Source organism: Pseudophryne corroboree, chromosome 7 (genome assembly GCF_028390025.1).
Source record: "Pseudophryne corroboree isolate aPseCor3 chromosome 7, aPseCor3.hap2, whole genome shotgun sequence".
Lineage (NCBI taxonomy): Eukaryota > Metazoa > Chordata > Amphibia > Anura > Myobatrachidae > Pseudophryne > Pseudophryne corroboree.
In genome coordinates this window covers 445,502,577-445,530,549 of record NC_086450.1, presented here as the reverse complement: position 1 = coordinate 445,530,549, position 27,973 = coordinate 445,502,577, and the positions used below count along the sequence as shown (strand labels likewise).

Below are 27,973 nucleotides of genomic sequence, written 5' to 3'. Positions count from 1 at the left end.
GGGAGAGATGCTGGAGGTAAGGTGAGTAAGTCTTTGGGTCTGATGTAGGGTGAGTAAAACGCCAGCTTACATGGTGTATATTGCATGATTTCACACACGGCACATGTGGGCCCAAACATATCCATCCATGCAGACTCATGTGAATCAGGCACTAGGGCCAGCTTGCACCTGGGTAGGTGAGGAGGGGGCTCTCTAATATGGTCCAAAATACAATAAGTGCATGTGTGCTCAAGGGTTGGGTATGTGTGACCGATCACAATACTGCCGCCTGGATCCCGGCTGTTAGGTGGCTGATAGGGGGGGCGAGTGCAATGAAGCCCTTTGCGGGCTCGCTGCGCTTGCCACAGGTTCTATTCCCACTCTATGGGTGTCGCGCAATTGCAAACACATGCAGATTGATGCAAAATCTGCAAATAGCGGAGGATGATCCTTGTCGTGAGCAAATTGCTGCCGGGTAGATGACTGCGAATACTCCGCTGATGCTTATTGGTGATTTCTTCATAGCTCATGCATATATCATGTCTTTGTGTGACTATATTAAAGATTTTTCTCTAACGTCCTAGTGGATGCTGGGGACTCCGTAAGGACCATGTGGAACAGACGGGCTCCGCAGGAGACATGGGCACTTTAAGAAAGAATTTGGATTCTGGTGTGCTCTGGCTCCTCCCTCTATGTCCCTCCTCCAGACCTCAGTTTGAATCTGTGCCCGGATGAGCTGGGTGCTGTTTAGTGAGCTCTCCTGAGCTTGCTATAAGAAAGTATTTTGTTAGGTTTTTTTTATTTTCAGGGAGCTCTGCTGGCAACAAACTCTCTGCTACGTGGGACTGAGGAGAGAGAAGCAGCCCTACTCTCTGCAGATAGGTCCTGCTTCTTAGGCTACTGGACACCATTAGCTCCAGAGGGATCGTACACAGGATCTCACCCTTTGTCGTCCGATACCGGAGCCGCGCCGCCGTCCCCCTCGCAGAGCCAGAAGACAGAAGCCGGGTGAAAGAAGCAAGAAGACTTCGAAATCGGCGGCAGAAGACTCCAGTCTTCACTGAGGTAGCGCACAGCACTGCAGCTGTGCGCCATTGCTCCCACACTACACCCACATACTCCAGTCACTGTAGGGTGCAGGGCGCAGGGGGGGGCGCCCTGTGCAGCAATTAGGACCTCTTGGCAAAAGTTGGACACATATACAGTAGAGATGAGCGGGTTCGGTTTCTCTGAATCCGAACCCGCCAGAACTTCATGTTTTTTTTCACGGGTCCGAGCGACTCGGATCTTCCCGCCTTGCTCGGTTAACCCGAGCGCGCCCGAACGTCATCATGACGCTGTCGGATTCTCGCGAGGCTCGGATTCTATCGCGAGACTCGGATTCTATATAAGGAGCCGCGCGTCGCCGCCATTTTCACACGTGCATTGAGATTGATAGGGAGAGGACGTGGCTGGCGTCCTCTCCATTTAGATTATAAGAGACTGAGAGAGATTTACTGGAGCTGACTAGGAGGAGTACTGTTACTGTAGAAGTGTAGAGACTGAGTGGAGAGAGTTTACTAGTGAGGACAGTGCAGTTTACTTTATAATCCGTTCTCTGCCTGAAAAAAGCGATACACAGCACACAGTGACTCAGTCACATACCTTATCTGTGTGCACTGCTCAGGCTCAGGCCAGTGTGCTGCATCATCTATTATCTATATATAATATTATATATATCTGTCTGACTGCTCAGCTCACACAGCTTATAATTGTGGGGGAGACTGGGGAGCACTACTGCAGTGCCAGTTATAGGTTATAGCAGGAGCCAGGAGTACATAATATATTATATAGTGAGTGACCACCAGACACACAGTGCAGTTTATTTAATATATCCGTTCTCTGCCTGAAAAAAGCGATACACACAGTGACTCAGTCAGTCACATACCATATCTGTGTGCACTGCTCAGGCTCAGGCCAGTGTGCTGCATCATCTATTATCTATATATAATATTATATATATCTGTCTGACTGCTCAGCTCACACAGCTTATAATTGTGGGGGAGACTGGGGAGCACTACTGCAGTGCCAGTTATAGGTTATAGCAGGAGCCAGGAGTACATAATATATTATATAGTGAGTGACCACCAGACACACAGTGCAGTTTATTTAATATATCCGTTCTCTGCCTGAAAAAAGCGATACACACAGTGACTCAGTCAGTCACATACCATATCTGTGTGCACTGCTCAGGCTCAGGCCAGTGTGCTGCATCATCTATTATCTATATATAATATTATATATATCTGTCTGACTGCTCAGCTCACACAGCTTATAATTGTGGGGGAGACTGGGGAGCACTACTGCAGTGCCAGTTATAGGTTATAGCAGGAGCCAGGAGTACATAATATATTATATAGTGAGTGACCACCAGACACACAGTGCAGTTTATTTAATATATCCGTTCTCTGCCTGAAAAAAGCGATACACACAGTGACTCAGTCAGTCACATACCATATCTGTGTGCACTGCTCAGGCTCAGGCCAGTGTGCTGCATCATCTATATATATTATATATCTGTCTGACTGCTCAGCTCACACAGCTTATAATTGTGGGGGAGACTGGGGAGCACTACTGCAGTGCCAGTTATAGGTTATAGCAGGAGCCAGGAGTACATATTATATTAAAATTAAACAGTGCACACTTTTGCTGCAGGAGTGCCACTGCCAGTGTGACTGACCAGTGACCTGACCACACTGACCACCAGTATAGTTAGTAGTATACTTATATTGTGATTGCCTGAAAAAGTTAAACACTCGTCGTGTGACTTCACTTGTGTGTTTTTTTTTTTTTTATTCTATAAAAATAAAACTCATTCTGCTGACAGACAGTGTCCAGCAGGTCCGTCATTATATAATATATAATATATACCTGTCCGGCTGCAGTAGTGATATATATATATTTTTTATATCATTTATCATCCAGTCGCAGCAGACACAGTACGGTAGTTCACGGCTGTGGCTACCTCTGTGTCTCTGCACTCGGCAGGCAGTCCGTCCATAATTGTAATACCACCTAACCGTGGATTTTTTTCATTCTTCTTTATACATACATAGTTACATAGACATCTTCTCTTTATCAACCAGTCTATATTAGCTGCAGACACAGTACAGTACGGTAGTTCACGGCTGTGGCTACCTCTGTGTCTGCACTCGGCAGGCAGTCCGTCCATAATTGTATACCACCTAACCGTGGTTTTTTTTCATTCTTCTTTATACATACATAGTTACATAGACATCTTCTCTTTATCAACCAGTCTATATTAGCTGCAGACACAGTACAGTACGGTAGTTCACGGCTGTGGCTACCTCTGTGTCTGCACTCGGCAGGCAGTCCGTCCATAATTGTATACCACCTAACCGTGGATTTTTTTCAGTCTTCTTTATACATACATAGTTACATAGACATCTTCTCTTTATCAACCAGTCTATATTAGCTGCAGACACAGTACAGTACGGTAGTTCACGGCTGTGGCTACCTCTGTGTCTGCAGTCGGCAGGCAGTCCATAATTGTATACTAGTATCCATCTCCATTGTTTACCTGAGGTGCCTTTTAGTTGTGCCTATTAAAATATGGAGAACAAAAATGTTGAGGTTCCAAAATTAGGGAAAGATCAAGATCCACTTCCACCTCGTGCTGAAGCTGCTGCCACTAGTCATGGCCGAGACGATGAAATGCCAGCAACGTCGTCTGCCAAGGCCGATGCCCAATGTCATAGTACAGAGCATGTCAAATCCAAAACACCAAATATCAGAAAAAAAAGGACTCCAAAACCTAAAATAAAATTGTCGTCGGAGAAGCGTAAACTTGCCAATATGCCATTTACCACACGGAGTGGCAAGGAACGGCTGAGGCCCTGGCCTATGTTCATGGCTAGTGGTTCAGCTTCACATGAGGATGGAAGCACTCAGCCTCTCGCTAGAAAAATGAAAAGACTCAAGCTGGCAAAAGCAGCACAGCAAAGAACTGTGCATTCTTCGAAATCCCAAATCCACAAGGAGAGTCCAATTGTGTCGGTTGCGATGCCTGACCTTCCCAACACTGGACGTGAAGAGCATGCGCCTTCCACCATTTGCACGCCCCCTGCAAGTGCTGGAAGGAGCACCCGCAGTCCAGTTCCTGATAGTCAGATTGAAGATGTCAGTGTTGAAGTACACCAGGATGAGGAGGATATGGGTGTTGCTGGCGCTGGGGAGGAAATTGACCAGGAGGATTCTGATGGTGAGGTGGTTTGTTTAAGTCAGGCACCCGGGGAGACACCTGTTGTCCGTGGGAGGAATATGGCCGTTGACATGCCAGGTGAAAATACCAAAAAAATCAGCTCTTCGGTGTGGAGGTATTTCACCAGAAATGCGGACAACAGGTGTCAAGCCGTGTGTTCCCTTTGTCAAGCTGTAATAAGTAGGGGTAAGGACGTTAACCACCTCGGAACATCCTCCCTTATACGTCACCTGCAGCGCATTCATAATAAGTCAGTGACAAGTTCAAAAACTTTGGGTGACAGCGGAAGCAGTCCACTGACCAGTAAATCCCTTCCTCTTGTAACCAAGCTCACGCAAACCACCCCACCAACTCCCTCAGTGTCAATTTCCTCCTTCCCCAGGAATGCCAATAGTCCTGCATGCCATGTCACTGGCAATTCTGACGAGTCCTCTCCTGCCTGGGATTCCTCCGATGCATCCTTGCGTGTAACGCCTACTGCTGCTGGCGCTGCTGTTGTTGCCGCTGGGAGTCGATGGTCATCCCAGAGGGGAAGTCGTAAGCCCACTTGTACTACTTCCAGTAAGCAATTGACTGTTCAACAGTCCTTTGCGAGGAAGATGAAATATCACAGCAGTCATCCTACTGCAAAGCGGATAACTGAGGCCTTGGCATCCTGGGTGGTGAGAAACGTGGTTCCGGTATCCATCATTACTGCAGAGCCAACTAGAGACTTGTTGGAGGTACTGTGTCCCCGGTACCAAATACCATCTAGGTTCCATTTCTCTAGGCAGGCGATACCGAAAATGTACACAGACCTCAGAAAAAGAGTCACCAGTGTCCTAAAAAATGCAGCTGTACCCAATGTCCACTTAACCACGGACATGTGGACAAGTGGAGCAGGGCAGGGTCAGGACTATATGACTGTGACAGCCCACTGGGTAGATGTATGGACTCCCGCCGCAAGAACAGCAGCGGCGGCACCAGTAGCAGCATCTCGCAAACGCCAACTCTTTCCTAGGCAGGCTACGCTTTGTATCACCGGTTTCCAGAATACGCACACAGCTGAAAACCTCTTACGGCAGCTGAGGAAGATCATCGCGGAATGGCTTACCCCAATTGGACTCTCCTGTGGATTTGTGGCATCGGACAACGCCAGCAATATTGTGTGTGCATTAAATATGGGCAAATTCCAGCACGTCCCATGTTTTGCACATACCTTGAATTTGGTGGTGCAGAATTTTTTAAAAAACGACAGGGGCGTGCAAGAGATGCTGTCGGTGGCCAGAAGAATTGCGGGACACTTTCGGCGTACAGGCACCACGTACAGAAGACTGGAGCACCACCAAAAACTACTGAACCTGCCCTGCCATCATCTGAAGCAAGAAGTGGTAACGAGGTGGAATTCAACCCTCTATATGCTTCAGAGGTTGGAGGAGCAGCAAAAGGCCATTCAAGCCTATACAATTGAGCACGATATAGGAGGTGGAATGCACCTGTCTCAAGTGCAGTGGAGAATGATTTCAACGTTGTGCAAGGTTCTGATGCCCTTTGAACTTGCCACACGTGAAGTCAGTTCAGACACTGCCAGCCTGAGTCAGGTCATTCCCCTCATCAGGCTTTTGCAGAAGAAGCTGGAGGCATTGAAGAAGGAGCTAAAAGGGAGCGATTCCGCTAGGCATGTGGGACTTGTGGATGCAGCCCTTAATTCGCTTAACAAGGATTCACGGGTGGTCAATCTGTTGAAATCAGAGCACTACATTTTGGCCACCGTGCTCGATCCTAGATTTAAAGCCTACCTTGGATCTCTCTTTCCGGCAGACACAAGTCTGCTGGGGTTGAAAGACCTGCTGGTGACAAAATTGTCAAGTCAAGCGGAACGCGACCTGTCAACATCTCCTCCTTCACATTCTCCCGCAACTGGGGGTGCGAGGAAAAGGCTCAGAATTCCGAGCCCACCCGCTGGCGGTGATGCAGGGCAGTCTGGAGCGACTGCTGATGCTGACATCTGGTCCGGACTGAAGGACCTGACAACGATTACGGACATGTCGTCTACTGTCACTGCATATGATTCTCTCAACATTGATAGAATGGTGGAGGATTATATGAGTGACCGCATCCAAGTAGGCACGTCACACAGTCCGTACTTATACTGGCAGGAAAAAGAGGCAATTTGGAGGCCCTTGCACAAACTGGCTTTATTCTACCTAAGTTGCCCTCCCACAAGTGTGTACTCCGAAAGAGTGTTTAGTGCCGCCGCTCACCTTGTCAGCAATCGGCGTACGAGGTTACATCCAGAAAATGTGGAGAAGATGATGTTCATTAAAATGAATTATAATCAATTCCTCCGCGGAGACATTGACCAGCAGCAATTGCCTCCACAAAGTACACAGGGAGCTGAGATGGTGGATTCCAGTGGGGACGAATTGATAATCTGTGAGGAGGGGGATGTACACGGTGATATATCGGAGGGTGAAGATGAGGTGGACATCTTGCCTCTGTAGAGCCAGTTTGTGCAAGGAGAGATTAATTGCTTCTTTTTTGGGGGGGGTCCAAACCAACCCGTCATATCAGTCACAGTCGTGTGGCAGACCCTGTCACTGAAATGATGGGTTGGTTAAAGTGTGCATGTCCTGTTTTGTTTATACAACATGAGGGTGGGCCCAAGGACAATTCCATCTTGCACCTCTTTTTTCTTTTCTTTTTCTTTGCATCATGTGCTGATTGGGGAGGGTTTTTTGGAAGGGACATCCTGCGTGACACTGCAGTGCCACTCCTAGATGGGCCCGGTGTTTGTGTCGGCCACTAGGGTCGCTAATCTTACTCACACAGTCAGCTACCTCATTGCGCCTCTTTTTTTCTTTGCGTCATGTGCTGTTTGGGGAGGGTTTTTTGGAAGGGACATCCTGCGTGACACTGCAGTGCCACTCCTAGATGGGCCCGGTGTTTGTGTCGGCCACTAGGGTCGCTAATCTTACTCACACAGCTACCTCATTGCGCCTCTTTTTTTCTTTGCGTCATGTGCTGTTTGGGGAGGGTTTTTTGGAAGGGCCATCCTGCGTGACACTGCAGTGCCACTCCTAGATGGGCCCGGTGTTTGTGTCGGCCACTAGGGTCGCTAATCTTACTCACACAGCTACCTCATTGCGCCTCTTTTTTTCTTTGCGTCATGTGCTGTTTGGGGAGGGTTTTTTGGAAGGGACATCCTGCGTGACACTGCAGTGCCACTCCTAGATGGGCCCGGTGTTTGTGTCGGCCACTAGGGTCGCTTATCTTACTCACACAGCGACCTCGGTGCAAATTTTAGGACTAAAAATAATATTGTGAGGTGTGAGGTATTCAGAATAGACTGAAAATGAGTGTAAATTATGGTTTTTGAGGTTAATAATACTTTGGGATCAAAATGACCCCCAAATTCTATGATTTAAGCTGTTTTTTAGTGTTTTTTGAAAAAAACACCCGAATCCAAAACGCACCCGAATCCGACAAAAAAAATTCGGTGAGGTTTTGCCAAAACGCGTTCGAACCCAAAACACGGCCGCGGAACCGAACCCAAAACCAAAACACAAAACCCGAAAAATTTCAGGCGCTCATCTCTAATATACAGTTGGGCACTGTATCTGTGTATGAGCCCCCGCCATAATATAGTACATAAACGCGGGACAGAAGCCTGCCGCTGAGGGGGCGGGGCTTCTTCCTCAGCACTCACCAGCGCCATTTTTTCTCCACAGCTCCGCTGAGAGGAAGCTCCCCAGGCTCTCCCCTGCAGATTCACGGTAGAAGAGGGTAAAAAGAGAGGGGGGGCACATAAATTAGGCGCAAAAACATAATTTCTCTGACGTCCTAGTGGATGCTGGGAACTCCGTAAGGACCATGGGGAATAGACGGGCTCCGCAGGAGACTGGGCACTCTAAAAGAAAGATTAGGTACTATCTGGTGTGCACTGGCTCCTCCCACTATGACCCTCCTTCAGACCTCAGTTAGATTTCTGTGCCCGGCCGAGCTGGATGCACATTAAGGGCTCTCCTGAGCTCCTAGAAAGAAAGTTTATTTTAGGTTTTTTATTTTACAGTGAGACCTGCTGGCAACAGGCTCACTGCATCGAGGGACTAAGGGGAGAAGAAGCGAACCTACCTGCTTGCAGCTAGCTTGGGCTTCTTAGGCTACTGGACACCATTAGCTCCAGAGGGATCGACCGCATGGAACTGGCCTTGGTGTTCGTTCCCGGAGCCGCGCCGCCGTCCCCCTTACAGAGCCAGAAGCAAGAAGAGGTCCGGAAAATCGGCGGCAGAAGACTTCGGTCTTCACCAAGGTAGCGCACAGCACTGCAGCTGTGCGCCATTGCTCCTCATGCACACTTCACACTCCGGTCACTGAGGGTGCAGGGCGCTGGGGGGGGCGCCCTGAGGGCAATATATGACACATTGGCTGGCAAATCTACATCATATATAGTCCTAGAGGCTATATAGATGTAAAATTACCCCTGCCAGTATTCCAGAAAAAGCGGGAGAAAGTCAGTTGAAAAAGGGGCGGGGCTTCTCCCTCAGCACACTGGCGCCATTTTCTCTTCACAGTGCAGCTGGAAGACAGCTCCCCAGGCTCTCCCCTGTAGTTTTCAGGCTCAAAGGGTTAAAAAGAGAGGGGGGGGGGGCACAAAATTTAGGCGCAATATTGTATATACAAGCAGCTATTGGGAAAAATTCACTCAATATAGTGTTAATCCCAAAATTATATAGCGCTCTGGTGTGTGCTGGCATACTCTCTCTCTGTCTCCCCAAAGGGCTGTGTGGGGTCCTGTCCTCAGTCAGAGCATTCCCTGTGTGTGTGTGCGGTGTGTCGGTACGGCTGTGTCGACACGTTTGATGAGGAGGCTTATGTGATGGCAGAGCAGATGCCGATAAATGTGATGTCGCCCCCTGTGGGGCCGACACCAGAGTGGATGGATAGGTGGAAGGTATAAACCGACAGTGTCAACTCCTTACATAAAGGCTGGATGACGTAACAGCTATGGGACAGCCGGCTTCTCAGCCCACGCCTGCCCAGGCGTCTCAAAGGCCATCAGGGGCTCAAAAACGCCCGCTCCCTCAGATGGCAGATACAGATGTCGACACGGAGTCTGACTCCAGTGTCGACGAGGTTGAGACATATACACAATCCACTAGGAACATCCGTTACATGATGCCGGCAATAAAAAATGTGTTACACATTTCTGACATTAACCCAAGTACCACTAAAAAAGGGTTTTATGTTTGGGGAGAAAAAGCAGGCAGTGTTTTGTTCCCCCATCAAATGAGTGAATGAAGTGTGAAAAAGCGTGGGTCCTCCGATAAGAAACTGGTAATTTCTAAAAAGTTACTGATGGCGTACCCTTTCCCGCCAGAGGATAAGTTACGCTGGGAGATATCCCCTAGGGTGGATAAGGCGCTCACACGTTTGTCAAAAAAGGTGGCACTGCCGTCTTAGGATACGGCCACTTTGAAGGTACCTGCTGATAAAAAGCAGGAGGCTATCCTGAAGTCTGTATTTACACACTCAGGTACTAGACTGAGACCTGCAGATAGTGCTGCTGCAGCGTGGTCTGTAACCCTGTCAAACAGGGATACTATTTTGCGAACATAAGACGTCGTCTTATATATGAGGGATGCACAGAGGGATATTTTGCCGGCTGGCATCCAGAATTAATGCAATGTCCAGTCTGTCAGGAGGGTATTAGAGACCCGACACTGGACAGGTGATGCTGACTTTAAAAGGCACATAGAGCCTTATAAGGGTGAGGATTTGTTTGGGGATGGTCTCTGAGACCTCGTATCCACAGCAACAGCTGGGAAGAAAATGTTTTACCTCCGGTTTCCTCACAGCCTAAGAAAGCACTGTATTATCAGATACAGTCCTTTCGGCTTCAGAAAAGCTAGCGGGTCAAAGGCGCTTCCTTTCTGCACAGAGACAAGGGAAGAGGGAAAAAGCTGCACCAGTCAGCCAGTTCCCAGAATCAAAATTCTTCCCCCGCTTCCTCTGAGTCCACCGCATGACGCGGGGGCTCCACAGGCGTAGCCAGGTACGGTGGGGGGCCGCCTCAAAAATGTCAGCGATCAGTGGGCTCGCTCACAGGTGGATCCCTGGATCCTTCAAGTAGTATCTCAGGGGTACAAGCTGGAATTCGAGGCGTCCCCCCCCCCCGCCGTTTCCTCAAATCTGCCTTGCCGACAACTCCCTCAGGCAGGGAGGCTGTGCTAGAGGCAATTCACAAGCTGTATTCCCAGCAGGTGATAGTCAAGGTGCCCCTACTTCAACAAGGACGGGGTTACTATTCCACACTGTTTGTGGTACCGAAACCGAACGGTTCGGTGAGACCCATTTTAAATTTGAAATCCTTGAACACATACATAAAAAAATTCAAGTTCAAGATGGAATCGCTCAGGGCGGTTATTGCAAGCCTGGAGGAGGGGGATTACATGGTATCCCTGGACATCAAGGATGCTTACCTGCATGTCCCCATTTACCATCCTTACCAGGAGTACCTCAGATTTGTGGTACAGGATTGCCATTACCAATTCCAAACACTGCCGTTTGGACTGTCCACGGCACTGAGGGTCTTTACCAAGGTAATGGCAGAAATGATGATACTCCTTCGAAAAAAGGGATTTTTAATTATCCCGTACTTGGACGATCTCCTTATAAAGGCGAGGTCCAAGGAGCAGTTGTTGGTCGGAGTAGCACTATCTCGGGAAGTGCTACAGCACGGATGGATTCTATACATTCCAAAGTCACAGCTGGTTCCTACCACACGCCTACTGTTCCTGGGGATGGTTCTGGACACAGAACAGAAAAAAGTGTTTCTCCCGCAGGAGAAAGCCAAGGAGCTGTCATCTCTAGTCAGAGACCTCCTGAAACCAAAACAGGTATCGGTGCATCACTGCACACGAGTCCTGGGAAAAATGGTAGCTTCTTACGAAGCAAAATTCCATTCGGCAGGTTCCAGCAAGAACCTTTCAGTGGGACCTCTTGGACAAGTGGTCGGGATCGCATCTTCAGATGCATCGGCTGATAACCCTGTCTCCAAGGACCAGGGTATCTCTACTGTGGTGGCTGCAGAGTGCTCATCTTCAAGAGGGCGCAGATTCGGCATACAGGACTGGGTCCTGGTAACCACGGATGCCAGCCTTCGAGGCTGGGGGGCAGTCACACAGGGAAGAAATTTCCAAGGACTTTGGTCAAGTCAGGAGTCGTCCCTACACATAAATATTCTGGAACTGAGGGCCATTTACAATGCCCTAAGTCTGGCAAGGCCTCTGCTTCAAAACCAGCCGGTACTGATCCAATCAGACAACATCACGGCAGTCGCCCATGTAAACCGACAGGGCGGCACAAGAAGCAGGATGGCGATGGCAGAAGCCACAAGGATTCTCCGATGGGCGGAAAATCACGTCTTAGCACTGTCAGCAGTGTTCATTCCGGGAGTGGACAACTGGGAAGCAGACTTCCTCAGCAGACACGACCTACACCCGGGAGAGTGGGGACTTCATCCAGAAGTCTTCCAACTGTTGGTAAACCGTTGGGAAAGGCCACAGGTGGACATGATGGCGTCCCGCCTAAACAAAAAACTAGATATTGCGCCAGGTCAAGGGACCCTCAGGCAATAGCTGTGGACGCTCTAGTGACACCGTGGGTGTACCAGTCGGTTTATGTATTCCCTCCTCTGCCTCTCATACCAAAGGTACTGAGAATAATAAGAAAACGAGGAGTAAGAACGATACTCGTGGTTCCGGATGGGCCAAGAAGAGCTTGGTACCCAGAACTTCAAGAAATGATATCAGAGGACCCATGGCCTCTACCGCTCAGACAGGATCTGCTACAGCAGGGGCCCTGTCTGTTCCAAGACTTACCGTGGCTGCGTTTGACGGCATGGCGGTTGAATTCCGGATCCTAAAGGAAAAGGGCATTCCGGAAGAAGTCATTCCTACGCTGATAAAAGCCAGGAAAGAAGTAACCGAAAACCATTATCACCGTATTTGGCGAAAATATGTTGCGTGGTGTGAGGCCAGGAAGGCCCCAACAGAGGAATTTCAGCTGGGTCGTTTTCTGCACTTCCTACAGTCAGGGGTGACTATGGGCCTAAAATTGGGTTCCATTAAGGTCCAGATTTCGGCTCTGTCGATTTTCTTCCAGAAAGAACTGGCTTCACTGCCTGGAGTTCAGACATTTGTAAAGGGAGTGCTACATATTCAGCCCCCTTTTGTGCCTCCTGTGGCACCTTGGGATCTCAACGTGGTGTTGAGTTTCTTAAAATCACATTGGTTTGAGCCACTTAAAACTGTGGATTTGAAATATCTCACGTGGAAAGTGGTCATGTTATTGGCCTTGGGTTCGGCCAGGCGTGTGTCAGAATTGGCGGCTTTGTCATGTAAAAGCCCTTATCTGATTTTCCATATGGATAGGGCAGAATTGAGGACTCGTCCCCAGTTTCTCCCTAAGGTGGTATCAGCTTTTCACTTGAACCAACCTATTGTAGTGCCTGCGGCTACTAGGGACTTGGAAGATTCCAAGTTACTGGACGTAGTCAGGGCCTTAAAAATTTATATTTCCAGGACGGCTGGAGTCAGGAAAACTGACTCGCTTTTTATCCTGTAGGCACCCAACAAAATAGGTGCTCCTGCTTCTAAGCAGGAGATATTGCTCGCTGAATTTGTAGCACAATTCAGCTGGAGCATTCTGCGGCTGGATTGCCGCATCCTAAATCAGTAAAAGCCCATTCCACGAGGAAAGTGGGCTCATCTTGGGCGGCTGCCCGAGGGGTCTCGGCTTTACAATTTTGCCGAGCTGCAACTTGGTCAGGGGCAAACACGTTTGCTAAATTCTACAAAATTGATACCGTGGCTGAGGAGGACCTTGAGTTCTCTCATTCGGTGCTGCAGAGTCATCCGCACTCTCCCGCCCGTTTGGGAGCTTTGGTATAATCCCCATGGTCCTTACGGAGTTCCCAGCATCCACTAGGACGTCAGAGAAAATAAGATTTTACTCACTGGTAAATCTATTTCTCGTAGTCCGTAGTGGATGCTGGGCGCCCATCCCAAGTGCGGATTGTCTGCAATACTTGTATGTAGTTATTGCCTAACTAAGGGTTATTGTTGAGCCATCTATTGAGAGGCTCAGTTATATTTCATACTGTTAACTGGGTGTAGTATCACGAGTTATACGGTGTGATTGGTGTGGCTGGTATGAGTCTTACCCGGGATTCAAAATCCTTCCTTATTGTGTCAGCTCTTCCGGGCGCAGTATCCTAACTGAGGTCTGAAGGAGGGTCATAGTGGGAGGAGCCAGTGCACACCAGATAGTACCTAATCTTTCTTTTAGAGTGCCCAGTCTCCTGCGGAGCCCGTCTATTCCCCATGGTCCTTACGGAGTTCCCAGCATCCACTACAGACTACGAGAAATAGATTTACCGGTGAGTAAAATCTTATTATACAGCAGCTACTGGGTTAACACTAAGTTACTGTGTGATTCCTGGGACATATAGCGCTGGGGTGTGTGCTAGCATACTCTCTCTCTGTCTCTCCAAAGGGCCTTGTGGGGGAACTGTTTTCAAAAAGAGCATCCCCTGTGTGTGTGGTGTGTCGGTACGCTTGTGTCAACATGTTTGACGAGGAAGGCTATTTGGAAGCAGAGCGGGAGCAAATGAATGTGGTGTCTCCGCCGACGGCGCCGACACCTGATTGGATGGATATGTGGAAAATGATAATGTTAATTCCTTGCATAAAAGGTTGGATAAAGCTGAAACCTTAGGACAGTCGGGGTCTCAGCCCATGCCTGATCCTATGTCGCAGAGGCCGTCAGGGTCTCAGAAGCGCCCACTATCCCAAATTGTTGACACGGATACCGACATGGATTCTGACTCCAGTGTCGATTACGATGATGCAAAGTTACAGCCTAAATTGGCTAAATCCATCCGTTATATGATTATAGCAATTAAGGATGTGTTGCACATCACAGAGGAAACCCCAGGCCCTGACAAGAGGGTTCATATGTATGGGGAAAAAAGGCAGGTGGTGACCTTTCCCCCTTCACACGAGCTAAATGAGTTATGTGAAAAGGCTTGGGAATCTCCAGATAAAAAACTGCAGATTTCCAAACTGATGCTTATGGCGTATCCTTTCCCGCCAACGGACAGGTTACGCTGGGAATCCTCCCCTAGGGTGGACAAAGCTTTAACACGCTTATCCAAGAGGGTAGCCCTGCCGTCACAAGATACGGCCACCCTAAAAGATGCTGCGGATAGAAAGCAAGAGGCAATTGCGTCGGCCTGGGTGTGTAGGGCTGTAGCAGCATGGACGGATACCTTATCTGAGGAACTTGATACCGTAGACAAGGACACTATATTAATGACCCTGGGGCATATAAAAGACGCTGTCCTATATATGAGAGATGCTCAAAGAGACATTAGCCTACTGGGCTCTAGAATAAATGCAATGTCGATTTCTGCCAGAAGGGTCCTGTGGACTCTGCAATGGACAGGTGATGCCGACTCAAAAAGGCATATGGAGGTTTTACCTTACAAGGGTGAGGAATTGTTTGGGGAGGGTCTCTCGGACCTTGTCTCCACAGCTACTGCTGGAAAGTCAAACTTTTTGCCATATGTTTCCTCACAACCTGAGAAAGCACCGTATTACCAAATGCAGTCCTTTCGATCACAAAAAGGCAAGAAAGTCCGAGGGGCGTCCTTTCTTGCCAGAGGCAGGGGCAGAGGAAGGAAGCTGCACAATACAGCTAGTTCCCAGGAACAGAAGTCCTCCCCGGCTTCCACTAAATCCACCGCATGACGCTGGGGCTCCACAGGCGGAGCTAGTCCCGGTGGGGGCGCGTCTCCGAAATTTCAGCCACAAGTGGGTTCACTCCCAGGTGGATCCCTGGGCGATAGAGATTGTGTCTCAGGGATACAAGCTGGTATTCGAAGAGATGCCCCCTCACCGATACCTCAAATCGGCCCTGCCAGCTTCCCCCCCACGAGAGGGAAATAGTGTTAACTGCAATTCACAAATTGTATCTGCAACAGGTGGTGGTCAAGGTTCCCCTCCTTCAACAAGGTAAGGGTTATTATTCAATACAGGGTTAGGTGCGCCAAATGGACAATTTCTTTTGGTGCAAAAAGGATGATGTTGTTATAATAACACTCAGACTAATTATTTTAAATGTCAAAAATGTCTTTTATTTTTTTATTTAGGCTAAAAATACGTCTTCATTTACTGCACGCACTAAGAACTTATGCAGTTCTATGAAGGGTTGTGATTTAGAGATTGGGGAAGGGGACTGGATGGTGAGGGATGTTGGAGGGGGGGGGGAAGAAGAAAGAGATATCCGTGTGCTTTGGATATATAACAAGTCTGTTACTGTAAAGGAGTGGAGACACTCAGGTCGGTGGTGTCCGTCCCACCTCTGTAGTGCCTATAGTCCTGTTGGAATGTCCAGAGCCTATGATCAGTATTTATGATTTGTCCAATTGGAAGAAGTTTCGAAACAAAAGGGGTACCCCCGGAGGGTCGGTGCGGCAAGGGTTGCTAATAGTCAGGTAGTGAGGGCTCCGGACATACCGTCCACCCCTGTGCTCTGACAGTTCACGGTGTCGTTCTTCTGAGCGCACCGTGGTTGTCTGTGCGAATGGGGAAGCGGTCACCGTCTTGGAGAGGGAGAAAGACAACTGCTTCTAGCCCTGCTGGGCTGTCTGCCGTATCTTTTCGTCTCCTACAGAGTCCCTTACCTTATCCTCGTAGCTCTGTCTTGTACCCTCTTGCCGGCGGCCTGCTCCGTTCTCCTTCAGCGGCGCTGTCCTCCTCTTGCTTCCGGGTTGTCCTGATCACGTGTTTAGGTTACGAGGTCGCGAAAATAAGAAAATAAGATTTTACTTACCGGTAAATCTATTTCTCGTAGTCCGTAGTGGATGCTGGGCGCCCGTCCCAAGTGCGGACTTCTTCTGCAATGCTTGTATATAGTTATTGCTTAAGTAAGGGTTATGTATAGTTGCATCAGGGTGGATCTGTTGCTCTGTTGTTGTTCATACTGTTAACTGGGTAAGTTTATCACAAGTTATACGGTGTGATTGGTGTGGCTGGTATGAGTCTTACCCTGGATTCCCAAAATCCTTTCCTTGTACTGTCAGCTCTTCCGGGGGGTGGTCTTCTGTATGCCGGCGGTCGGGCTCCCGGCGCTCAGTATACCGGCGCCGGGAGCCCGACCGCCGGCATACCGACACTTATTTTCCCTCGTGGGGGTCCACGACCCCCATAGAGGGAGAATAAAATAGTGTGGCGCGCGTAGCGCGCCACCGTGCCCGTAGCGTGGCGAGCGCAGCGAGCCCGCAAGGGGCTCATTTGCGCTCGCCACACTGTCGGTCAGCCGGCGGTCGGGCTCCCGGTGCCGGTATGCTGGGCGCCGGGAGCCCGACCGCCGGCCAGCCGTAGTGAACCCCTTCCGGGCACAGATTCTCTAACTGAGGTCTGGAGGAGGGACATAGAGGGAGGAGCCAGAGCACACCAGAATCCAAATTCTTTCTTAAAGTGCCCATGTCTCCTGCGGAGCCCGTCTATTCCCCATGGTCCTTACTGAGTCCCCAGCATCCACTACGGACTACGAGAAATAGATTTACCGGTAAGTAAAATCTTATTTATTTTTTTTTGTGATGTATAAGAGCGGTTTTAGAAGCTTTATGCATGATACCAAGTGCATTTGTTGAAACTCAAGTGGCTAAAACCATGGGCACGTGAGCGAAGTACATGATGTGCGTCTGGGTGTAAAGCAGGCGGCCATGCTGTTTTTGTGATAGTTGCTGCATTACATATGGGGCCTAATTCAGCATGGGTTGAAGTGCAAAAACCTGCACAACTACAACCCTTTTCTCTAACATGCAGAGAGGCGACCAGCACAGGGCAAGACTGCCCCGCATGCCAGTTCCTGCCCCCTTCCCCTCTCCTGCGCTAACATGCATGATTAGGGTTTCCCCATGCCTATGCAGCGCAGCCTATCTGCGAAGACAGTCGGAGTGCATCTAACTTTCTGACATCACGCAGCCGCTGCGGCCTGCCCTGCAAACGGTTTGGACATTCCTGCATTGTCCGGACCACTCACACCAAACGGTGCATCGACGCCCCGTCACTGCCACCCGCCGGGTCTTAAGCTGCGATTGCAGTTTAAGACTTCACGCATGCATGCACCGCCTTGCGTGCAAGCGCATAAGTGTGGAAATTGGCAAATTTCTTCACTTCTGCGGGGCTTGCTGAATTAGCCCTATGGTCGCAATTGTGGCTTTCTCCACCAATTTAAGTCCAGCTCTTTGTTTACCTCTTGTCCTTCCCCTGCTTCTGTGAGCCCCTCCCCCCTGCTTCTGTGAGCCCCTCCCCCTGCTTCTGTGAGTTCCCCCCACTGCTTCTGTGAGTTCCCCCCACTGCTTCTGTGAGTTCCCCCCACTGCTTCTGTGAGTTCCTCCGCCTGCTTCTGTGAGCTCCTCCCCCTGCTTCTGTGAGCCCCTGCTTCTGTGAGCCCCTCCCCCTGCTTCTGTGAGCTCCTCCCTCGTGCTTCTGTGAGCCCCTGCTTCTGTAAGCCCCTCCCCCGCCTTCCTTGAGAAGTCTCTCACTTCATCTCATCACTGGAGTGGACCCGGGCTACAAGATAAAACTGTTTATTAACCCCCAGCTTCATTTTATTATGGAAAGTCACGTCCAGATGGTTACTCTGTTATCCCTTTTATCAAGGAGTGCTGTATTTAGCCATGTCTGTACTATAAATGTCAGCACGTAAGACGTGATATAACGTGTGTTATAGCTGTGTCTGAGACATTTGTCTGTGGCGGTTTGTTACTCTGTGCTGTGTGTGTACTTGCAGGGGTGCTGGGGATCACCTCCGTCCAGGTGGAGGAAGGAGAGAAGAGGACGTCCTCTCGGCTGCACTGTCACTCAGGTGCGTGCTGGTTTAGGTCTCCGTTAGTCTCCTCCCTGTATCCATCATTCACCATCTCTCTTCTTTTCTATAATGCGTATTCTTTGCATTATTGTGGTTACATCTATAAAATAACCCTCGGTGCTTCATGCCTGTGTTTCCCCCCTTCACTCCCTCAGATGTTGTGACAGACTTCGCCTTTTCTCCGTTTGACGACCGTGTCCTCGCCACTGGATCTGCTGACCAAACAGTGAGTGGAAACATTGCTGGGTACTTTCCCGTATTTGTTTGTAATTCTAATGCTGTCATTAGGTGGGCACACTTTTTTTCTGTTTTTTTTGTAACTACTGTAGAACTTAACAAGGCTGATGTGAATTGTTTTCCAAGGTTCACTACTTAAAGGAGATGCATACTAACAGCGATCTGAGCAGGGATTGCCCTGTGCCTGTATGCAGTGAGTCCCTCCCCTTCTGTTTTGTGCCTGTATGCAGTGAGTCCCTCCCCTTCTGCCCTGTCCCTGTATGCAGTGAGTCCCTCCCCTTCTGTTCTGTGCCTGTATGCAGTGAGTCCCCCCTTCTGCCCTGTCCCTGTATGCAGTGAGTCCCCCCTTCTGTTCTGTGCCTGTATGCAGTGAGTCCCTCCCCTTCTGCCCTGTGCCTGTATGCAGTGAGTCCCCCCTTCTGCCCTGTGCCTGTATGCAGTGAGTCCCCCCTTCTGCCCTGTGCCTGTATGCAGTGAGTCCCTCCCCTTCTGCCCTGTGCCTGTATGCAGTGAGTCCCCCCTTCTGCCCTGTGCCTGTATGCAGTGAGTCCCCCCTTCTGCCCTGTGCCTGTATGCAGTGAGTCCCCCCTTCTGTTCTGTGCCTGTATGCAGTGAGTCCCCCCTTCTGCCCTGTGCCTGTATGCAGTGAGTCCCCCCTTCTGCCCTGTGCCTGTATGCAGTGAGTCCCCCCCTTCTGTTCTGTGCCTGTATGCAGTGAGTCCCCCCTTCTGCCCTGTGCCTGTATGCAGTGAGTCCCCCCTTCTGCCCTGTGCCTGTATGCAGTGAGTTCCACCCCTTCTGCCCTGTGCCTGTGTGGAGTGCACAAGACCCCCACCCGCTCTCTGCCTGTATGGAGTGAACCCCTCCTTCTGCCCTGCGCTTGTGTGGAGTGTGGCCACCCGTCTACCCTGTGCCCGACCCGAGTGCATTTCACCTTCTGGCCTGTGCTTTAGTGGAGCATGAGGGATGTACCTGAGTGGAGTGCGCCCCGCCGCCACCCCTCCCCCTCCCCTGCCCTGAGTGGAAGGCACCCCCTCTCCTGCCCTGAGTGGACGGCACCCCCTCCCTGCCCTGTGCCTGAGTGTACTGTGCCCCTCCCCAGAGTGGACTGCCCCGAGCCTGAGTGGACTGCACCCCCTCCCTCCCTGCCCCGTGCCTGAGTGTACTGTGCCCCTCCCCAGAGTGGACGGCACCCCTTCCCCTGCCCTGAGTGGACTGCACCCCCTCTCTCCCTGCCCCGTGCCTGTGTGGACTGCACCCCCTCCCTCCTTGCCCCGTGCCTGAGTGGACTGCACCCCCTCCCCTGCCCTGTTCCTGAGTGGACTGAACCCCCTCCACTGCCCTGTGCCTGAGTGTACTGTGCCCCTTCCCCTGCCCTGAGTGGACTGCACCCCCTCCCCTGCCCTGTGCCTGAGTGGACTGCACCCCCTCCCCTGCCCTGAGTGGACTGCACCCCCTCCCCTGCCCTGAGTGGACTGCACCCCCTCCCCTGCCCTGAGTGGACTGCACCCCCTCCCCTGCCCTGAGTGGACTGCACCCCCTCCCCTGCCCTGAGTGGACTGCACCCCTCCCCTGCCCTGAGTGGACTGCACCCCCTCCCCTGCCCCGAGTGGAGAGCGTTTCCTCCTGAATTCCTAGCAATTGGCTATTACAATAAGTAGTCTGTTCTAGCACTTTAGTTATAGGTTTATGCTGAGTGACATTTGGATTCCGCTTCTCACATATGGATGGGGATTGGTGAATGCTCTTAAAGTTTGAATTCTAATGTTGTTAATTTACTGTTTCAGTTTCTCTTCACATGTAATGAAATTGTCTTAATGCTGCGTGCTGTGAATAGATCAGGTGAAAGTCCTATGTAATAATCCAGATAGCTAACATTGAGTCACATAGTGGTGAACTTACCCCCACGTTATTCATTTGCTGGACCTACCTTCAAAGTATCAAATCTGACTAGTCGGAGAGACAAATACAGAACCTGGGGAGACTGCAGCATCAAGCAGAAAGTGTGTGCGTATGTACAAATAGCAAAGGGGCGTGATACAGGCTGGGCTGGTCAGGGAACCACATACGGGTACTTACATTACAGATCTGTTGAGTTTAGACCTTCTAAACATTTACCAAATAAAATGTGTGAAGGCGTTCTCTTTACGACAGTGCATTGACAGCGCGGGGGGCATAGTGGTTAACATATATCTCAGTGTTGACGTTTTGAGTTCAGTTTCTGAACAAGGCGCTATGGGTGTGGAGTTTGTATGTTCTCCCTGTGTTTATGGGAGTTTCTTCCCACACGTCAATAACATACTGGTAGGTTAGTCAGATTCTGACAAAGTAATGAAACCTAGCTATGTGACAGGGAATGTATAGATTGCAAGCTCTGCTGGTGCAGGGACTGGTGTGACTGACTGGTATCTATAAAGTGTGCACCACATGAACTATGGTAAAATAGCAGTGTCTGTGGGAGCGCTAATGTTAGTGTAGACGAGCTGGGTGATAAAGGACGTTCCTTGCCTGTTGCCTTTTGTTTGTGTAGAAACGAGATGTCATTTTGTGGGCCGGGTTTACTTAGGTGGCAATGGACGCCCGGTACTTCTGAGTTGCTCCTAGATGAGTAGTGTAATGCATTTCTCTTTCAATTTTGCATCTTATTTATGTTGCAAACGCAGTGAAAAGCTGCTTCCAGGACGCTGGGCTGCAACTGTAACCGTAGATGTAGCACAACTGATCCTGGCGTGAGATAAAGCCGGGGTCATCCTTCTTACACAGATTCAGACTCGGTCACACACAGATGTACAAGTGTCACTCATCAAACTAATCAAGTAATGCAGTTTTTTTGCTCCCAGTTTTATATATGTGAATAAGATGCACATTTTGGGGTGTCGCTCTTTGCTCTGGTGCTCCTAGCACACTCTGATCTGTAACAGCGCTAAGAAACAGACCAGAGTGTTCTAGAAGCACCAGAGCAGAGAACGACACCCCAGGCAGTAAAGAGGAACTGCACGGGTTGTGACAGGTGCAGGGTGCTAGAATGAATACTACTCTGGTTGGCCAAGTCCCACAAGCCCTGGCACTCAGAGAGGGGCTATTTTGTGCGACTTGAGCCACAGTATAAAGGGCACATCTGTAGTAGTAGGTAGGGCACATTTATGAACAAAATAATTTGCACTCATCCATTTTTCACCCAGGGAAACAAAGCTAAAATTTGCACCAGCCTACAAAGATCAGATTCAATTATATGCGTGCACTCTAACATAACGCAGGTTATCCGGGAAGGAAATCTAGAACATTTCTGTTGCATCCCTTAAAGATTTGAGCCAAAACAACCGACCTCACGCTTCATTAAGTCTCTCCGCCATAAATAAGCAATTATGTGTGTGTACATATGGGGCAATTGCAGCAATGTGCTGACTGATATTACCAGCTATGCACATTATCACTTAGCATGTTTATTAACCTTTGCCGTTTTGGCAGGACTCGGCTCAGGTTGTTCTGAATTGGTTTGCCCCTATAGATGTATGGGGTCAAACCAATGCAAACCGGCGTCTGCATTCTATCTACACTTGTTTTGCAGGTAAAGCTGTGGCACGTGTCAGAGGCGGGGGAAGTGAGTGATCCTACAGGGATCCTGACTGTGAAAGGAGGTTCTGTGAAAGCCTTGCAGTTCCACCCCTCAGCTGATGGCCTATTGGTGTCTGCAGCCAACAAATCTGCTCAAATCTGGGATCTCTCCAGGAAAACTGCCCTTGCAGGTAACAATCTTGTTTTTGCATATGTCCCACATGCTACTGGGACTTGCGACCAGTTTGAGAATTTTTTAAAGGGTTTTTAATTAGCAGCGTAACCACGTGCTGACTTCAGGACCTGACAACGTCCTGGAAAATGACCTCCTAAATCGGGCATATCCATGACAGGGTATGGGACTCAGGGTTGACAGTGTCTAGGTTGGCACCTATTAGTCGACAGTGGGTAGGTCGACAGCCATTAGGCCGACATGAGCACGGTCAACATGAGTTTTTCATGTTTTATTGGTGTCGTTTTCTTCATAAAGTGACCGGGAACCCCAATTAGTGTGCCGTGTCCCCTCGCATGTCTCGTTTCGCTCGCCATGCTTCGGGCAAGGTGCCTCGCTCCGCTACCGCTGCGCTTGGCACAGGTTTCTGTTCCGAGTCTTAGTCCACATGGATCGTAAACGATGATTTTTTTTTTTTAAAAAGAACAAAAATGTGAAAAACTCATGTTGGCCTTTTTTTGTATGTCGACCTAATGGCAGTGTCGACCTAATGGCAGTGTCGACCTAATGGCAGTGTCGACCAATGGGTGTCAACCCAGAGTCCGGATACCCGATGACGTTGGATGGAAACTTGTATAGCTTGCATATCCGAATGTTAGAGAAAGCAAAACAATGTATACAGTTATTTCTCATACGTCCTAGAGGATGCTGGGGTCCATTTCATGACCATGGGGTATAGACGGTTCCGCTGGAGCCATGGGCACTTTAAGACTTTTCAAGGGTGTGAACTGGCTCCTCCCTCTATGCCCCTCCTCCAGACCTCAGTTTTAGAAATGTGCCAAGGCAGACTGGATGCACACTGAGGAGCTCTACTGAGTTTCTCTGAAAAGACTTATGTTAGGTTTTTTATTTTCAGGGAGAACTGCTGGCAACAATCTCCCTGTTTCGTGGGACTGAGGGGCCAGAAGTAGGAACCAACTTCCTAAAGAGTTTCATGGCTCTGCTTCTGGCTGACAGGACACCATTAGCTCCTGAAGGGAACTGAACGCTAGCCGTGTCTAGATGCTCACTCCCACAGCACGCCGTCACCCCCCTCACAGAGCCAGAAGTCAGAAGACAGGTGAGTGTTAGAAGACAGATCTTCAATCAAGAAAGTGACGGCTAAAGGTACCGCGCGGCTAGCGGGAGCACATCACGCCATGTATTACACAGGCACTGCAGGGTGCAAGGCGTGGGGGGGGGGGTGCGCGCCCTGGGCAGCATGAAACCTATGAAAACTGGCATAAATAAGGGGCATAAGTTGCTGAGGCACAGTCCTACCCCCGCCAGTAAAAAAAATTACCTCTTAAAAGCTGAGGAGAAACACGCCATTGAAGAGTGGAGCTTCCTCCTCAGTCAGCCAGCACACTGCTCAGCGCCATTTTCTCTCTCTCCTCAGGCTGCAGAGACAACGCTGGTTCTCCTCCACTACTGAACAAGTATCAGGGTGTTAAACAGGGGGGGCCACAGTGAATTTGGTGCTATATAATTGTGTGATTAGCATTATAAAAGCGCTGCATGTCCGTGGGCATTTTGTGTTCACAGACATTGTGTTACTGGCGCTGGGTTGTGAGCTAGCAAATCCTATCTGTGTCCCTCTGACGGATTTTACTGTGGGTCTGTCCCCTATAAGTCCCGGTGTGGTTGTGCACGTGTGTGACATGTCTGTGGCAGGGAATTCTTCCTCTGTGGGAGACATGTTAGACACAGAGGTGTAATATGACACCAAGAGCATGACTGGGTGAAAAGTTACATGATAGTGTGAATCATATCAGTAAGAGGTTGGACTGAATCTCATACAGAAAACTGAATATAATCTGTTGAAGATGTGATTTTTAATAGTTCGGCCTTTCATCCACAGGGACCCCTCTGGGTCACATACAAATTTGCACAAGTAGTACAAACTGATACCGACACGGATTCTGATTCCTGTGTCGACACTATTGATTCCAGGGGAATAGGTCCTAAGTTAGCAAAAAGCATTCAAAACATGTTTTAGCTATAAAGGAGGTGTTAGAAGTTACAAAGCCCCTCTTTTACCACAAGGAGAGGGTTTACTTAAGTAAAGAAGTAATGTAATTTTCCCTCCACCTCAGGAGTTGAACAGTCTCTTGGAGGGAGTCTGATTTAACCTGAAAAGAAATTTCAGATTCCCAAAAGGAATTCAGACAGCTTACCTTTTTCCAAAAGGTGGGAGTCACCCCGCATTTTAGGCAGGGCCCTGTCATAAAAGAGAAAAGGTGTTTCTCCCTGCTCCTGGAATGGCTTCACCTAAAGAGCCGACAGACCGCAAGTGAGTGAGGTGATCTATTGATGTGGCCAATGGGACACCAATCGGGCCTACCATTGTCTGTGCGTGGGTGAGTAGTGCTATTGAAAAATGGTCAGAAAACTTGTCATTAGACATTAACACAATAGATGGAGACGAGATACTCCTAACGTTAGGTCATATTAAAGACGCTGCTGCGTACGTACTAGAAACCATGAAATATATCTGTCTCTTGGGATCAAGAACCGCTACCATGGCAGTATCGGTTTGGAGTGCATTGTGGATTCGCCAGTGGAATGCTGATGCAGATTCCAAAAGAAATATGGAGGCTCTCCCGTATAAAGGTGAGGCCTTGTTTGGTGATGGGCTGGATGCGTTAGTCTCGGCGGCTACCGAAGGTAAGTTGACATTCTTGCCTTATGCTCCTACACCGGCGAAAAAGACACATCACTCTCACATGCAGTCCTTTCGGCCCAACAAATACAAAAAGGCCAAAGGTTCACCCTTTTTTGCAGGTAGAGGGAAGGGGAAAAGGAAAGAAATCCGCAGCGTCTCCCGGATCGCAGTAGCAGAAGTCCACCCCTGCTTCTGCCAAATCTGCAGCATAACGCTGGGGCTCCCTTGCGGGAGTCTGCTCGGGTGGGAACACGTCTGAAACTTTTCAGCCAAATCTGGATTCAATCTGGCCTGGACCAATGGGTCTTACAAATAGTCCCATAGGTACAAACTAGAGTTTCAAGACGTCCCCCCATGACGATTTTTCAAATCGACCTTGCCAGCTTCTTTTCCGGGAAGAGAGGCAGTAACAACGGCAATTCAAAAATTATGTCAGGATCAGGTCATTGTCCTGGTACCCTTGGCACAGCAAGGAGAAGGTTTTTATTCAAGCCTCTTCTTAGTTCCGAAACCGGACGGCTTGGTCAGACCGATTTTAAACCTGAAAAATCTGAATCTCTACCTGAAAAGGTTCAAGTTCAAGATGGAATCCCTGAGGGTAGTGATTTCCAGTCTGGAGGAGGGGGACTTCATGGTGTCAGTAGACCTAAAGGATGCTTACTTGCATGTTCCCATTTATCCTCCTCACCAAGCTTATCTGAGATTCGCAGTGCAGGATTGCCATTTCCAGTTCCAGACGTTGCCGTTCGGACTTTCCACGACACCCAGGGTATTCACCAAGGTGATGGCGGAGATGATGGTCCTCCTTCGTTAAAAAGGAATCAATATAATTCCTTTTCTGGACGATCTGATTAAAGCGAGATCCAGGGAACAGTTGGTGCAGAACATCGCACTCTCCCGGTCAATACTCCAACAACACGGTTGGATCATGAATTTTCCAAAGTCGCAGTTGGAACCGACGACAAGATTGTCCTTTTTAGGGATGATTCTGGACACAGAAGTACGGAGAGTATTTCTTCCAGTGGAAAAGGCTCTGGAAATCCAGAAAATGGTCAAACAAATATTGAAACCAACAAGCGTGTTGATCCATCAATGCATTCGGTTGTTGGGGGAAAATGGTTGTGGCCTACGAGGCCATACAGTTTGGCCGATTTCATGCCAGAGTATTCCAGTGGGACCTGTTGGACAAGTGGTCCGGAACCCACCTACACATGCACCGGAAAATAATCCTGTCCCCCAAAGCCAGGATTTCGCTCCTGTGGTGGCTACACAGTTTTCACCTACTAGAGGGACGAAGGTTTGGGATTCACGACTGGGTCCTAATAACCACGGAAGCAAGTCTCAGAGGCTGGGGAGCTGTCACACGGGGAAAGCTTCCAAGGAAAATGGTCAAGTCAGGAAGCCTGCCTTCACATACACGTTCTGGAATTGAGAGCCTTCTACAAGCGGTACATCTTCTTCAAGATCTCGTGCAGATCCAGTCAGACAATGTAACAGCAGTCGCGCACATAAACAGGCAAGGCGGAACGGAAAGCAGAGCGGCAATGGCAGAGGTGACAAGGATTCTCCTCTGGGCAGAAAGACATGTTAGAGCTCTGTCAGCAATTTTCATTCCGGGAGTGGACAACTGGGAAGCAGACTTCCTCAGCAGACACGATCTCCATCCAGGAGAGTGGGGCCTCCACCAAGAAGTCTTCGCAGAGGTGACAAGTCTTTGGGGAGTTCCTCAAGTAGACATGATGGCATCTCGTTTAAACAAGTAGCTTCAGAGATATTGTTCCAGGTCGAGAGACCCTCAAGCAATAGCAGTGGATGCATTGGTGACCCAGTGGGTGTTTCGGTCGGTATATGTTTTCCCTCCACTTCCACTGATTCCAAAAGTTCTCAAAATAATAAGAAGAACAAGAGTTTGAGCAATCTTCATTGCCCCAGACTGGCCAAGAGGGCTTGGTATCCAGATCTTCAGGAGTTGCTCATAGAAGACCCTCGGCCTCTTCCTCCTCGAGAGGACCTACTACAGCAAAGACTTACCGCGGCTACGTTTGACGGCATGGCTGTTGAGCGTCGGATCCTAGCCCGAAAGGGTATTCCCAAGGAAGTCATCCCCACTCTTATTCAGGCCAGGAAAGGAGTAACGTCTAAACATTACCACCGTATTTGGAGAAAATATGTGTCTTTGTGTGAATCCAAGAAGGCTCCTACAGAAGAGTTGAGTTGGGACGTTTTCTCCATTTTCTGCAGGCTGGTGTGGATGCGGGCTTTAGTTTGGGGTCAATCAAGGTCCAGATTTCGGCCTTATCAGTTTTCTTTCAAAAACAATTGGCCTCCTTTCCAGAAGTTCAGACGTTCGTGAAAGGGGTTCTGCACATCCAGCCTCCATTTGTGCCTCCAGTGGCACCATGGGACCTTAATGTGGTGTTGCAGTTCCTTCAATCAGATTGGTTTGAACCTCTGCAGGAGATAGAATTTAAGTTTCTCATTTGGAAAGTGGTGATGCTTTTGGCCTTGGCATCCGCAAGGCGGGTGTCTGAGTTGGGGGCCTTGTTTCACAAGAGCTGTTACCTGATCTTTCATGAAGATAGGGCAGAGTTAAGAACTCGTCAACAATTTCTTCCAAAAGTGGTTTCGTCTTTCCATATAAACCAACCTATTGTGGTGCCAGTGGCTACTGACACGTTCTCTGAGTCAAAGTCTCTAGATGTGGTTAGAGCTGTCCTGCTTCCAAGCAGACCATTGTGCGCTGGATCAGAGGTACGATTCAGCACGCTCATTCTTCGGCTGGTTTGCCGTTGCCGAAGTCGGTGAAGGCCCATTCTACTAGGAAGGTGGGCTCGTCCTGGGCGGCCTCGGCATTGCAACTTTGCCGAGCAGCTACTTGGTCAGGGTCAAACACTTTTGCTAAATTTTATAAGTTTGACACTTTGCCCGATGAGGACCTCAAGTTTGGTCAATCGGTGCTGCAGGGTCATCCGCACTCTCCTGCCCGTACTGGAGCTTTGGTATAAACCCCATGGTCATGAAATGGACCCCAGCATCCTCTAGGACGTATGAGAAAACAGGATTTTAATACCTACCGGTTAATCCTTTTCTCCTAGTCCATAGAGGATGCTGGGCGCCCGGCCCAGTGCGTACTTTACCTGCA

General features: G+C 49.3%; 1 protein-coding gene across 1 annotated transcript in view; it reads left to right on the top strand.

Annotated features, from left to right (window-relative positions):
- Positions 1–27,973, top strand: part of CORO7 (coronin 7) — a 242,589-nt gene that overhangs the window by 15,985 nt on the left and 198,631 nt on the right. Inside the window, exons 3-5 of the mRNA XM_063934975.1 lie at positions 18,086–18,160; positions 18,319–18,389; positions 21,969–22,146. Coding sequence (XP_063791045.1) covers positions 18,086–18,160; positions 18,319–18,389; positions 21,969–22,146 — 324 coding nt within the window. The remainder of the gene's footprint in view (positions 1–18,085; positions 18,161–18,318; positions 18,390–21,968; positions 22,147–27,973) is intronic.